This window comes from Euprymna scolopes, chromosome 32, assembly GCF_053919585.1.
Source record: "Euprymna scolopes isolate OS-2025 chromosome 32, ASM5391958v1, whole genome shotgun sequence".
Classification (NCBI taxonomy): domain Eukaryota; kingdom Metazoa; phylum Mollusca; class Cephalopoda; order Sepiida; family Sepiolidae; genus Euprymna; species Euprymna scolopes.
Genome location: NC_136513.1, coordinates 5801359 through 5816600, shown reverse-complemented (window position 1 = coordinate 5816600; position 15242 = coordinate 5801359). Strand labels below are relative to the sequence as shown.

The 15242-nt window shown below is 31.1% G+C and overlaps 1 protein-coding gene across 3 annotated transcripts in view; it reads right to left on the bottom strand.

Moving 5' to 3' along the window:
• LOC145256195 (HEAT repeat-containing protein 5B-like) overlaps positions 1 to 15242 on the bottom strand; it is a 292341-nt gene that overhangs the window by 126406 nt on the left and 150693 nt on the right. For all 3 annotated transcript variants that reach the window (XM_080114803.1, XM_080114802.1, XM_080114805.1), the window contains exons 5-6: positions 4738 to 4887; positions 813 to 987 (exon numbers count right to left, since the gene is read on the bottom strand). In XM_080114803.1, the coding sequence (XP_079970929.1) occupies positions 813 to 987; positions 4738 to 4887 (325 nt within the window). The remainder of the gene's footprint in view (positions 1 to 812; positions 988 to 4737; positions 4888 to 15242) is intronic.

Genomic DNA, 15242 nt, shown 5'->3' with positions numbered 1-15242 from the left:
AAAAGGGAAAAGAAAAAAAGGGAAAAGAAAAAAAGGGAAAAGAAAAAAGGGAAAAGAAAAAAAGGGAAAAGAAAAAAGGGAAAAGAAAAAAGGGAAAAGAAAAAAAAGGAAAAGAAAAAAAAGGAAAAGGAAAAAAAAAGAAAAGAAAAAAAGGAAAAAAAGGAAAAGAAAAAAGGAAAAGAAAAAAAAAAGAAAAAAGGAAAAGAAAAACATGGACCATTTTGCATGGTCAGCATTCGTCTGAAACATTGTGTATTCTATGGGAGAAACTGGCTCAACTCATTTTGGGTAAATGTTGCCTCAAGTCAGGAAGAGTTGTGGCAACCAGGATTACATAGTCAGAAGATATATGGTTCAACTTCGACACAGACTCTTAGGATCCTGTCTTCTAAAATAGGAAAGCATCAGATTCATTTTAAAACCTTCCAATATTCAGACTGTCTTGACTCCTAGTATTCTTTGGAGTTCAACTGACTTCTTCCAAAACTTTCAACTATTGACTCAGGCTCTTTAGAATTCCAAAATATCATACTCCAAATCTTGGAAGATTGAAAAATAAATGTTGTAATAATCAGATTGTTGATTTTTCAAAGATTAAAAACAAATCTGACTAGGACTCCTAGCATTATTACAAGCCAGAGTCCGACTCTGCAACCCTGGTAGCAACTGGCCAAGGCATCTGGTCACAGAATGAGAAAAGATGTGGAAACCAAACAAAAGGTGGAGCAAAAGAAAAAATAAAACCTGTTTTGGCCTGATTTTATTTTTTTCACATTCGAATATTAATTACAATAGTTTACAGATTTACTTACCAGAAGAAGCAGCTTTTGGGGACTGCGCTGTTGCCATAAGATTTCCTAGTAGCACAGCAACAACACATCGCACATCATAGTTGGAGCCGTCCAGTGCTCGGAAACACAATGAAGCAACAGTTTCCAGTTCACTTGTATACATAAAGGGAGCTTCATTTACTAACTGAATCATACACTGAAAAAAAGAAAAAAAAAAAATAGAAGCAAAACATGAAAATTGAGTAAAAATGTGTAAGCATAAAAATGAGATTCATTTTTGTCAATTGTTTTATAAAAATGTGAAAGCATAAAAATGAGATTCATTTTTGTCAATTGTTTTATAAAAATGTGAAAGCATAAAAATGAGATTCATTTTAGTCAACTGTTTTATAAAAATGTGAAAGCATAAAAATGAGATTCATTTTTGTCAATTGTTTTATAAAAATGTGAAAGCATAAAAATGATTCATTTTTGTCAATTGTTTTATAAAAATGTGAAAGCATAAAAATGAGATTCATTTTAGTCAATTGTTTTATAAAAATGTGAAAGCATAAAAATGAGATTCATTTTTGTCAATTGTTTTATAAAAATGTGAAAGCATAAAAATGAGATTCATTTTTGTCAATTGTTTTATAAAAATGTGAAAGCATAAGAATGAGATTCATTTTTGTCAATTGTTTTATAAAAATGTGAAAGCATAAAAATGATTCATTTTTGTCAATTGTTTTATAAAAATGTGAAAGCATAAAAATGAGATTCATTTTTGTCAATTGTTTTATAAAAATGTGAAAGCATAAAAATGAGATTCATTTTTGTCAATTGTTTTATAAAAATGTGAAAGCATAAAAATGATTCATTTTAGTCAATTGTTTTATAAAAATGTGAAAGCATAAAAATGAGATTCATTTTTGTCAATTGTTTTATAAAAATGTGAAAGCATAAAAATGAGATTCATTTTTGTCAATTGTTTTATAAAAATGTGAAAGCATAAAAATGAGATTCATTTTAGTCAACTGTTTTATAAAAATGTGAAAGCATAAAAATGAGATTCATTTTTGTCAATTGTTTTATAAAAATGTGAAAGCATAAAAATGAGATTCATTTTAGTCAATTGTTTTATAAAAATGTGAAAGCATAAAAATGAGATTCATTTTTGTCAATTGTTTTATAAAAATGTGAAAGCATAAAAATGAGATTCATTTTTGTCAATTGTTTTATAAAAATGTGAAAGCATAAAAATGAGATTCATTTTTGTCAATTGTTTTATAAAAATGTGAAAGCATAAAAATGAGATTCATTTTTGTCAATTGTTTTATAAAAATGTGAAAGCATAAAAATGATTCATTTTTGTCAATTGTTTTATAAAAAAAATCAACTCATTCATCAGAATTAAAGATAAAGTATTGTTGCCACTTAAATAACTATTTCTTGCCTTGACAAAATACAAAATTGACTTCGTAATCTAATGAGATGATTCCTCATTCTCTACATTCACAGAAAGGACATTGTTAGTCTTTCTCTACTTCATCATTATTTCTATGGAGCATCCTCAACTGAGCTCCAATCTCTGCTTCCTCCTTGTAAGACAGTAACAACTAGTATTCTACCACCACAACAAAGTATGTTGTTTTCTTGCTCTGTGTGACTAATATCAAGCAGAATTTCCATGTACAGAGTTTCTTTCCCAGAACCTCCTATCTGTGGAACATTACCACAGGATTGTTTTGCTGCAGCTTACAACCTGATCATCTTCAATAAATAGTTGTCGTTAACTGTCCTCATAAGTAACCAAATTTTATTCATTCCATTAATCATTTTAAATCTTTTCATAACATTCTTCATGATTCAACTGCCAATTTCCCAACCACGCATATCAGTGGAGTCACCATTTCCCCTAGAAATAAAAACCTTTAACCAATCGCATTCAAATTGGTTATGCACAACTTCATCTATTCATCAGAACTTAATTTTATTCACAGTCAAATCAATTATTTTCACCATTTTCCGAACTGTAGTTTTGAGTAAGAACATCAAAATTAAGAGAAAGATTACAAGTCTGTATTCATATACAAGGGAAGAAGGAAAATTTTTTTCTTTTTTTTTTTTTTTTTTTGATGAAATAAAAATCTTCAGCTTCCCCTACTTGCTTCAGCTGTCATAAGAGAAGATCAGGAGACAAGGTAAAAGATGGAAAAAAAAAGAAAAGGAAGAGAAAATTAACAAAAAGAAAACAGAAAAAGAAAGATAAAATGAAAGAGAGAAGAAAGAAAAAGAAAATTCATGGTTTGATGATCAAGGTAGGAGTCAGTCTTTCCTTAATTGAAAAAAAAAAAAAAAAAAAAATGAAATAAAAAAGAAAAATGCTTGGATCAAAAATCAGATTTAGCGATTACAATGAAAATGTCTTTTTCTATATAAACAGGGCAGAAAATGTGCATCCCTGATAACGTTATGGTCAATTCAAATCCTAATGCTACTTCTTTGACGAAATATCTTAGGAAATCAAATTTCCAATACTTATGTAAATATAATCAAATTATTATCTTTTAAAATTCCAAAACCATCCTGTAGTAATTCAGATAACTTAAGATCACTGCCCACACCCCCAGTCCCAAAATGACCTTAAGGTCCAGTAACATCAAGTCTGTTAAAACAAAGAGACTGACCTTGAAATATTCTAGAATCAATGATCAACTGCTAAGTCAGGTAAACTCAAACCGAGCACAAAATTTCCCCTTCCCAATTCTTATCTCTATGAGTAAAAATTTTGGTACTAATTTTGGTCAGGTGATAATCCCCTCCCCCTTTAGATGAGAAGAGGAAATTTAGCTTGGATCACGATTGGAAGAGTCAACATGCTTATCTCCAAATTTCCAAAGTGAAAATTCTTTTGCATTTCATACAACCCAATAATCAGTAAACGCAAAAACTTTCTATTTTAAGGGCACAGATTTTTCATGAAAAATATACATCTGGTTTCGTATTTCATTACCAAAACAAAAATTTTCTCCTGAAATGTTATGTGGAACGACTATTGAAACACACTAATGGCGATTAAAATTGTAATAAGAAAAAAAAACAAACGATATTAACCCACCAGCATCCCATTAATGGGATGCTCAAAAAAATTCACATTTACATATAGAAGTTTCCCTTAATTTGGCCACTAATGGGTTAATAAAATCCCACCTTCATACGTTTAAATTTGCCTCAATTCATATTTATCCGTTACACATTAGCATTTTAAACAATGCGCTCTCTCTCCCTAAATATACTTCCAGGTTATCATTTTCCAGAGGCAAAAATGACTAACAAGGTTAATACAAGAGTGTTCAATAGGGCAAGATATACTTTTTATTTGTTCTTATATAAGCATTAATATGTCGCTACACATTCATGAGCATATTTATATATATATATATATATATATATATATATATATTAAGTGTGTTCATGCATACCATTTTTCAAAAAAATTTTAATTCACAATAATTATTTAATTCACATATATATTGACACATGCATTATACATACATATATTTATATGTATTGGGATCTTCTGAACTTTTTGCATTTTACACATTTTCATTCTGTCAGTTATAATTCACTCCTAAATATAAAACTACCAACAAAAGAAATATCATTAAAACACTTTTCCGAACTGCAAGAATAAACCTTTGTTCACGTACACAACACCAATGCTCTGTTTCTTATTGATATCATCTGTTCATATACGTTTTTATTTCTTTTTAAAGTAAACTTAAATGAGAATAAAGTACTGATTTAAAAATCCAACTTCATTCGTTCCTTTTTGTCATTTTTTTTTTTTTTTCACACAAAAAAATGAAAAAGGACTCTCTCCTAGATTTTATCACTCGCTTTCAAAAACATTAAACAAAAACAAAGGAGTACACAGTGACCACACGCTGTACATAAGACAGCTTACCTTTGCAGCAGCGCATCTTACAGCCATTGATCTATCAGTCATTGCTTGGCGGGCAGCTTTGTAAATATCTTTGTGGCAAGAGGAGCCAGCCGACCCCAATCCAGCCACAACTTTTTCCAGAGTTAACATGATTTCACATCGGCCTTGAGACTGGAAAAACAAACAAACAAGAAAACAAATAAAACAAATGTTACTATTTGAAAGTAAATAAATATATAATACTGAAAGAATCTTCTGATGAGGTCACTTTAAGGGTTCAGTTGCACAAAGATCCAACAGAGTAAGGACCTTATTGAATCGATGTTGAAATGAGAGCTTTCAGTTTGTTATTGCAAGATGATTATGAGATGATTGAACAATTTTTAGGATTTCAGGTTCAAATGAACAGCTACAGTAGGAATTGGAATACATCCTACTAAAGCCTGATCGTCACAGCTGGTGAATATCAAAAATAGAATCTGGACGTGAGGACATTTTGTAAGAACGATATGCAATAAAATTCCATTTCAAACTTGGAAAAATGCCATAGAAATGTATAGAATGCTTCAAACTGCTTTTGGACCATCTTGCATGAATAAAGCATCAGTTGGCAATGTTTTTTTGCAATGAGGATCATCTTGACAAGTCGTTCTGCATACCAAGTTAAATATGAACACAATGACTAGCTTCATTGCAGAAAGGTTTCCAAAAAGGATAGGAGTGTTACAAAAATTAGGAAAGTTTGTTAAAAAGAAAATGTATGGAACAAAGCATAAACGATCTCCCGCATTTAGAATGGGCAATGTGCAGATTCTGATACTGATGAAACAAAACTCAATTAGTGAATTGGGCTCTATCATCTTCAATCATTATAATTTATCAATCATGGAGAGAAATGGTATGAGAATGATATGATAGGCGGATAATGCAATTCTTAAAGACAGGCTTATATTTAATGACCTTAGAGAATGTACAGTATATAGAGGTATGTACACCAAATTCTTATCTGACAGTGAAAGAGAACTCCTAAATTGAAGCAATTTTTATTTTTGTTCTAATCTAAACTTCTCTACTTTTGATAGCCTGATTTACTCAACATTAAAAACCAGCTAACTTAGTCCTTATGGGGAAGCAAATAAATAGGAACATGAGACTTTCTTGGTATGGTCATGATGAAAGAATTGATGGGAGTAAATGTAGAACAGTTGAGATTGCAGCATCAGTTGACAGGGGAAAACCAAGGAAACATGGATGGAAATGATCTGGATTGATTTAAGAGAAAGAAAAAAGAATGAATCTGGTTAGAGATAGGGTTTGAAAGTTAATTTGTCAAAATCAGTTTAATATGGAATTCTTCCATCGATTGTTGGTTGTCTTCTTCATTAACAGCAACAGTCATTCATTTCTGATATGTAAATCAGCAGATGGCTCAGTGAATAATGACATCTGTCTACAGTTGTGACCGTAGCCATAATTGCCAAAGTGTTTTAACAGCAGAAACAGGGTTTACTTTACTTACTGGCAAGATCACCACATTTAAGCAGTTGTGATTTTTTCCTTTGCAGATACCTAAAAATACCTATAGTCCTCAAACTCATGAATATTTAAAAGGGAAAGATCAGAGAGGAAATTGACACAATTCCAACTCAAATGACATGGAGAGTCATGAAGCACTTCCAGGAATGAATCCATCAATGTATTGCCAACAATTGTCTAACTTTTAAATTATTTTTATGTACTTTTTATAATTGTAAAAAACAGAAAAAAAGAAAACAAAGTGACACATCGGGTCACCCACTGAACAGGAGTTAGTTTGAATCTGAAAAACTGAGTTTGTATAGTTCATTAAATGTTAAAAAAACAAAAACAAGAAAAAAACTCCTTGTTGCTCACTATATATCTTTCTTTTCATCTTTAACTACGGGTGAAATAGAATTACTTCTTGTGGTAATATTCTCTTATAATGAACTATTATAATGATTTTATTCTATCCTTTCTTTATTATCTTCAACAGTTACAAAACAGGAATTAACAGAATAAAGAGTAATAGACACTATAAAATAAGCATGGTTGGGAAATTGTTCAAACAGCATATGTTGAGAGAGGGTGAAAGTGATAAAAACAGATGGATTTTTTCATGAATTGCAAATTACAGTTAATTAGAAAAATAAAAAAAAAGTTTTGTTTTTTTTTAAACATAACTAAATTCCATAACTGAAGAATATTTTAGTATGTATTTTGTGTGATTAAAATATATAGAAAAAATGCTTTTAAGAAATGTTGATCAACTTAGCTAAAGTATAATAATAACTGATTTTCTATATAGTTGTGTTTATTAATGAGGACATCATGTTAAACGTTGTATTATTTGTTCTACTTTGATGATGTATTAACCCTGAAATTCCATTTCTGTACAAAGTTTAACAGCTTATAAAAATAAAGTATTGTCAATTGAACCTTGAAAAGGTCAAAAGCTGAGGACATTAATTTTTATAGAAAAAAAGGTCATTAATTCCCAAAAGTTTAAATGTTAATAAAGATCAGTTTGGACTAGCATGGTGCATTTTCTTACTCCATGCAGAATTCTAGTACATTTCTTAAATGGCACTAAATATGACATGATCAGCATATTGGCAACATCCAGGTTGGCAGAGTACATTACCTCATCAACAATCTAAAATAATGAAGGTGACATCCATGTTGACTATAATTAAAAATGCTTAATATATGCAACTAGATTTTCACTTTGTGAAAGTAGTTTGTACTGTTAGCATAATGAGTAAGATGTATTCTGGTGTCAAGATAGTCAAATTTCAATCTCGGCTTGAGATATCTGCTTGTCTATCCATGCTGAAGAGCTGCGATACAGCAAAACAATCTGTGTGATTTATTTATATATAATATTTATTATTTTTACCTAGAGACACTAGTGCTTTATGTTTACACAATCGTCAGTGTAGGAAATGATGATTACTGCCAGTCAAAGGATTAAAAAACCCAGTTGCAAAGTCACTTAACTCTGCAGTCTGGCATTTAATTCCCAAGCCATGTTGTTGAATATTTAAATGAGTAAATAAAGTTAAACACGTTTCTTGCATTAACGGTAAAGTCAAAATGCCCACTACAAATGAATTCAACTTTACATAATAGAAGCATCATCTTTCTTATACACTGTTTATATATATGCAATACCAGTTGGAAAGCTAATTACTTTGCATAGCCATTTTGGAAAAGGACATTTTATGTTTGTTTTTTTTTAATTTAATGATTGTTTTGATTTTAATAAGAAATACTTCTGTTTTGTAATGTTGCTTTATTTTCTGGACAAATATTTAGAATGAGTTCAAGAGATTTCTTCAAATTTACAAAATTAAGACATTTTTATAAAATAGCAGAAGATAAAAATATGAATGGAAAATAAATAAAACAAAGTTAGTGACCTTTGAATAAAAACTATAAATAAAGGGATGAAATCATTGAAAAAGATAACTACCGAGTGTTGATCTTATAAGTAATGCATATAAATAAGATCAAATCTCAACACTATTTGTGATTAAGTTGGGTGTTTACAACAGATTTAAGGGGTAATCTTATAAGGGATTAACCTCCCAATGTCAATGTTACTGGACGCTAATAGATAAATAAATACAGCCGTGATGTGAGTAGCCAATGGCAAAAAAAGAAAAAGAAAAGAAAAAAGCCAAAATCGACCTGAATTTCCCAACTTTGGTGGGGTCACAACCACCTGTGTGTGTGTGTGTGTGTGAGTGTGTGTGTGTGCGCGCATGTATTGTGTAGAAAGAGCAGCGCAAATATATATATACACAAAACTTTTTTTTTTCTAAACAACTCTAGTCAATATTATTTGGATTTTTCAAACTACTGTTTTCATCTTTAGTGTTATTTTCATAATACTTCAGTCGATGTAACCTACCTTCTTCAAGTGTACCCTGTTGAACTTGTGAATTTGCACAGAATTTCAACGGAATCCTTTATTTAATCCATGAGGATAATCTCATTTCATCAGCCATAAATAGGCATATGTCACAGTAATTAGCAATTGTATTTTGAGTGTTGCCCACACTGGGGATTGAGCTTTCACCCCCAGAAGAGTAACTTACACTTGAATTTTACCAGGTACTTTATCCACTACCTCACGGATCCTTATAGATTTCAACAGAAAGTTTCCCAGATTTCAAGATACACTTGAAGTAGGTCAAAGGTTTCATCAACTGAAATGTTATGAAAATAACACTGAGGACGAAAACAGTAATCTGAAAAATCCAAATAATATGAATAATCATCCTCATCTCCAAAATTTAGAAACATAACTCCAATTAGTCGAAACTAAGTCAATATTAAGAGAAAGTCGCTGAATGCATATGTGGAGTAAGAAACAGGAAGTCATTATTTGATGAAACAAAAGTCATCTAACTTCCCTACTCCATTCATTTGAATGCTTGAAGATTTAGCCTTCACAGCAAAATTATTTTTTAGTAACCAGAAAGAATTGTTATGAGAGGAACAGCCTTTGCTTATTTAAAAATAAAAGAATTCTTTTTTAAATAGCTGATGACTCTCATATGAGGGGCTTGATCGATTTTGGCAAATGTCTACTTTTTCTGGATTTAAAAAAGGAGATTTCAACTAAAAAATAGAGAACTCACATTTCTCACATAATAGTTTTTTTTTTTTTTTTAAGAAGTGTCCATCTTGTATACTAGAGTGAAAACCCTAAGTTAGAACCAGGCAAAAATACACAGGATGGATGTAATGGACAAAGCAGCCCCCTATCCCCATCAAAATAAATAACAAAGAATCAGTTTGATTGTAAATAAAAACCTCAAACAAAATGCGAGATGCAATCAGGCAATTTGAACTGTCAGTCTCAGGGTTACAAATGATTTCTTACATTGCTCTCAGAACACATTCTCAAAATATATTGCTCTTGAACATTGTTCTCTGCACAACTGAAACTCAGCCATTATTTAGAAATAAAATAAAAAGTAAAAATAATGGTTTTGAATTTTTGAGAAATTAACTTGAATAATATGGCTGGGGATAAACTTATAGCTACTAGGGCATGACATAACCAGCTGATTGATTGGATTGGGCCTCTTTGATCTTCCATCTAACCCAAGGAAGAGCCAAAATGGAAGAATGGTTCAACCACCAGGATCCTATCACATGACATCATATGTCACTACGCATGTTTTACAGAAAGTCCAGTACCCGAGGGAAAGGGGGAGGTACCCTCTGCACGAAGTTGCAGCTGGCAAATTCATGGCCAGACAGGGAAAGGGGGGAAAATATAAGGAAAAATATAGAGAAAAAAATTATCTTTAAATGAGATTATAAATATATATAAAATAAATTTTCCCTATTTTCTAAGTACAGAAAATAATTAAATGATAAAAAGATAACTTTATATAATACTAGCTAAAGTATCTTTCTTTGCTGAATTTCTGACTTTTCTCGGATCTTATAGTCAAAACGAGAAGAATGTTAAATATTTTTTATCCATTTTTATGAAAAGAAAAAAATGGGTTCACTGGTTTAAAATTTGAACAAATATAGGTTTATAAAGGTGTTTTCAAATTTTAATACATATTTCCACAGGCATTGTTAATGCATCTCATGTAATACATTTAATTTTACATAATTTTATACATTTATATTTATTTTTCACTGATAGTGAACAAGTGCATTGTTCAGGTTTATGATGATTGATATCAGCTAGGGAATGACTGAAATGCAAAAGACAAACAATTGTCGAGTATGAAATATGAATCTTGCAATATGGCATAAAATATTGGAACTGAAGATCTTAATCAACATGATCTCTAATCAAACGAAAATATTTTGTGTATAGATAGGCGTTTGGAAAATGTCTAAACTATGTTTATGGTTGCTTGTTTTTGTTTTACGGCATATCAACCCTTTTCAGGTTATTTAATGCCGAATCCAAAGATTTTGAAGAAATTTTTTTTAATATATTTGTTGTTTTCATGTCGGATTCTATTTAACCCATAGTTGGGACCCTAACGGGTACTACCACTCTGTGTCAGAGTGGACCTGGGAGCAATAGCAATTAAAGGGTGGCTCCATACTCCCCAAAGCCTGCAAGCTGGGGCCTCACCACTGGATATAGTTTAAGGTCTTATCCAGGACCACTATGTTTGAGTTCGGCATAGGGATACAAAATGAAAAATCTTTTCTACCTTTCTGCATAGATCTAAAATAATTTGTCTAAAATAAAGAAACCAAGAACCATAATACTATAATAAAATTCTTATTAAATTAATCATCTTTTAATTTAAAAAGGGGGGGGGGATATTTTTCCTTTCATCAAATACTTATGCTTTGATGTCAAAAGTATAAACAATTCATATATTAACAAACAGGTTATTGTTAATCATTTTCTTTACTTCTTTTATATACTTTACCTTCCACTTATTCTTCTCATTGGTAATAAAAATGTTCAGATTGTTATGAGTATATTGGTCAGCTAATAAAAGTAATAATAATTGGAAAGGGAACACTTATTTGTTATTTTTGCATACTTTGGATTTTCAATGTGTTTTAAAAAATTTTTTAAAATAAAAAGGAAAAGGGGGGGGGCATCCAAAAACATTTCATTGACAAACACATCAGATTGATAGTACTGATCCCCAATTTGCGATTTGGATCCGAGATCAACTGTTTAACTAATACTGTGAGACACACACACAGTTTACTTTATTTAAATAGATAGGTGGGTAAGTAGATAAATAGGTAGGCAAGTAGATAAATAGGTAAGTAGAAATGTGTATAAAAAAGCATTTATTGCGGAAATAAAATGAAAAATCTATTAAGAAAAACAATCTTTAAATGTTTATTGTAAAACCAGCAAATGTGTTTGTGAGAGCCAAAGCAGCTGCTGCTCCCCAGAGTGAGAGTAAAGGGGGATCTGTTGAAGCAATTGATTTGATACACACACAAAATAAGAAACGTCCCTTAGGGGTAAGAAAAGTGAGAGAAACCACAAACCACAGGTTCCACCAATACTCTAGCCACAAGTGTGCACATATGTGTGGGTGAGGGGGACAAAATGACTTTGTTGTTACTCCTTCTAAATATAAAAAAATCTCATTGAGGAAAAGGTGTTCTTTTAGATCTACTGAAATAGCATTATAAATAGATAAGGAACGAAGATTGACAGGAAACATGAAAAAAGAAAATGAAAGTAAAAAGAAGGAATTCATTTTCGATGACTTTACAGAAGAGCTTAAAAATAGATAATTTTATTTAACTGTCTTAAATTGCGAATTGAGAAAGTTTTGCTACGGGAATGGGGCACGGAGGGGGGGGGTAGATGTTTAATTTTTTTTTTTTTTTTTTTTTTTAATTACAAAACCGAATATATAAAGACGGAAGAGCAAGAATATTTTAATTGAGAGGAATTGTGTTTGAAATTATTTGGAGCCGATTCTTTGAGAATCTTATTTAAAAAAAAAAAAAAATTGTTAAATTTTATTATTCTTCAGATATCCCAAATATAATATTAGAATGGAGAATACTGCTATAATATCGAAATCCCAAAGTTAAGCAACATTAAGCCTGATTAAAACTTAGATGGGTAACCATTTGGAAATAGAAAGTGGTGTAAGTCTTGAACCGAGTTGCTGTGAAACTGCTTATTCTAAATACCCTTCAGTAGAGAATAGTGTAGAGACGTTTCAACTGAAGATGGCCTATAGCAATTTTTTTTTTTTTTTTTACATTCAGCAAAATTTGTTTCACCACACTTGAAATTAACAGCATTGGAATGATGATTAATTCTATTGTTTACATCATTTTTTTTTCTTTGAGAAGGGGAGAGTTCTCCCAAAATCACCAAAAGATGTTCCATCATTACAGCTTTTATTAATATTTTACCAGTAAGTCTCATGATACGTGAAAGATCTATTGAAAAATAAATAGGTAATTTGAAAATAATATTTTGGGTATAAATCTTCAATTGTTTTTGTTCATACTCTCTTTCACCACTCCAGTTTTCTGTATTACTATAAACCGTCATAAATAGCCATATTATAATAATTTTTAATTAATTTTTTTTTAACTGTCTTGTACTCTTTCAACCCCGGTATGTCTTCCAGCTGAATAGTTTTCTCCGATTATACAATTGGATTTCACTTGATTAGAAAGTACACATTTTAAAGCAGGTGGGATGCCCAAGAAAGCCTTGGCATGAAAATCCAATGATTCAAAGTTGGACAATTCTCAAATAAGCAAACATTACTTGCTCGTTTCTTAATTGAGCACTTTGTGTCCAACTGCTCTGGTGAGAAGACAAGTAAATAACTTATTTTTAAAAATTTTGTTTTTTCTTTTCTTTTTTAATAATATTGCATAAAGTTCCGTTTTATGATAACACTAGCAGGGGTACCCGGCGTTGCCCGGGTGTTTGGAGGTGTGTGTCCTCTTAAATAAAAAAGAAACCGGGGAAGCGAACCCGAAGCCCTGAGGCGAAGTTTGAAAATAAAATGTGAAAAACACATGAACCGTTCGGCCAGACAGAATGAGTTACTGAAAGATGTTTGAATTTATTTAAGTAAGAACAAAATTGACAGGTGCGCTCAAGATTTTGTGCGAGCGTTACGACGACGACGACGACGAAAGCAATAGCTATTCAGCAAATGAGGTCAATGACCAGGTTTGTTTGTTATAAGCGAAGTAAAAAAAAGAAAACATAAAAACGAACGTTAAAAGTTAAGCGGGGGGGTAATCAAAACATCGGGGAAAAAAAAAACTAACGTAAGACAAATGAACGATGTTAAATGTAAAAATCGAAAAAACAAAAAAGGAAACAGAAAAATGAACGTTAAAAAAAAAAAAAAAAAAACGTGAAAAATGGCTTAAATAAGCCTGTTTCAATATTAAAATTTAAAAAAATTGGTGGTTCCCGGGGGTTTTTGAGTGTCGCTAAGAATAAACGAAGTAAAAAAAAAAAAAAAAAAAAAAAAAAAACATATGCATACACACACGCATTTTCGCTTTTTATATATATATATATATATATATATATATATATATATATATATATATATATATATAGACTAGCGGGGGTACCCGGCGTTGCCCGGGTGTTTGGAGGTGTGTGTGTGTGTGCTGGGGGTAAAAGTTGGTAGGATCGAACCCGAAGCCCTGAGGCGAAGTTTGAAAATAAAATCAGCCAGCCAGAATGAGTTACTGAAAGATGTTTGAATTTATTTAAGTAAGAACAAAATTGACAGGTGCGCGCACGGAAGCGTGACGACGATGACATAGCAAATGAGGTCAATGACCAGGTTTGTTGGTTATAAGCGAAGTAAAAAAAGAAAACATAAAAACGAATGTTAAAACTTAAGGTATGGGGGAAATCAAAACATTGAAAAAAAAAAAAACAAAAAAGAAAAAAAAAAACTAACATAAGGCAAACGAACGATGTTAAATGTAAAAATCGAAAAAAACAAAAAAGAAAACAGAAAAACAAACACGTGAAAAATGGCTTAAATAAGCCTGTTTCGATATTAAAATTTTAAAAAATTGGTGGGAACCCAGGTGGGGTGTGTAGTCGAGGGTGGATAAGCGATGTAAAAAAAAAAAAAAAAAAAACAGAAAAACGAACATTACGTGAAAAATCGCTTAAATAACACTGGTTCAATATTTAAATTTAAAAAATCGAAAAAAAAAAAAAAAAGAAAAAAAAAAAAAGAAAAAAAAAAAAAAGACATCTCACACCACGATTCGAACCCAAAACATTTAGATAACGAACCAACACGCTAACCAACTGAGCTAACGCGACGTACATGAAATTTAGTCAGTTTTTCAACTATTTAAAGTAAATCAGGTCATGACGTCATCTGACGCATGCATAGAACCGGTCATCGTCATGAGAGGACAGTTTTTGTTGACCCCCCCCCCCCACTGTCGAAAATTGTCGATTTCAGGGTGAAAAAAAATGAACGTTTTTGGCCAATTTTTCGATATTTTTCGTGCAAAGCATGGAGCTTCAATACGATACCAAGTTTGTGAATTTTCGTCATGTCTGTTGAAAGTTTTTAGCAGATATACAAACATACATACACACATCTTCGCTTTTATATTTATAGATGACAGATTCATTTCTAAAAAAAAAAAAAAGTCAATTTGTGCTGCTTGTCCAACATGTAAACGGTGTTTATTCCGAAAGCCATTCTCAACATGGGGAGGTTGAAAATAATACAATACCTTTTGGAATGACTACCTCCAACCTCCCTAGGTTAAGAACGGATTTCAGAATAAACATCCTTTGCAGGTTTTACAAGCAGTGCACATTGACCAAAAATTTAAAAAAAGCAAAGGAAATCATTTTTTGAAGTTATATTATCGAATACTGCTAGTTTTCGGGGTTTTTTTTTTTTTTTAAATTAAACTGGAATAAAAAGGTCCAAACTAAGTCTTAAATAAACCCAAATGACTTGTGCTTAATTTTGATTTTTTTTTTTTAACACAAACTATATTCT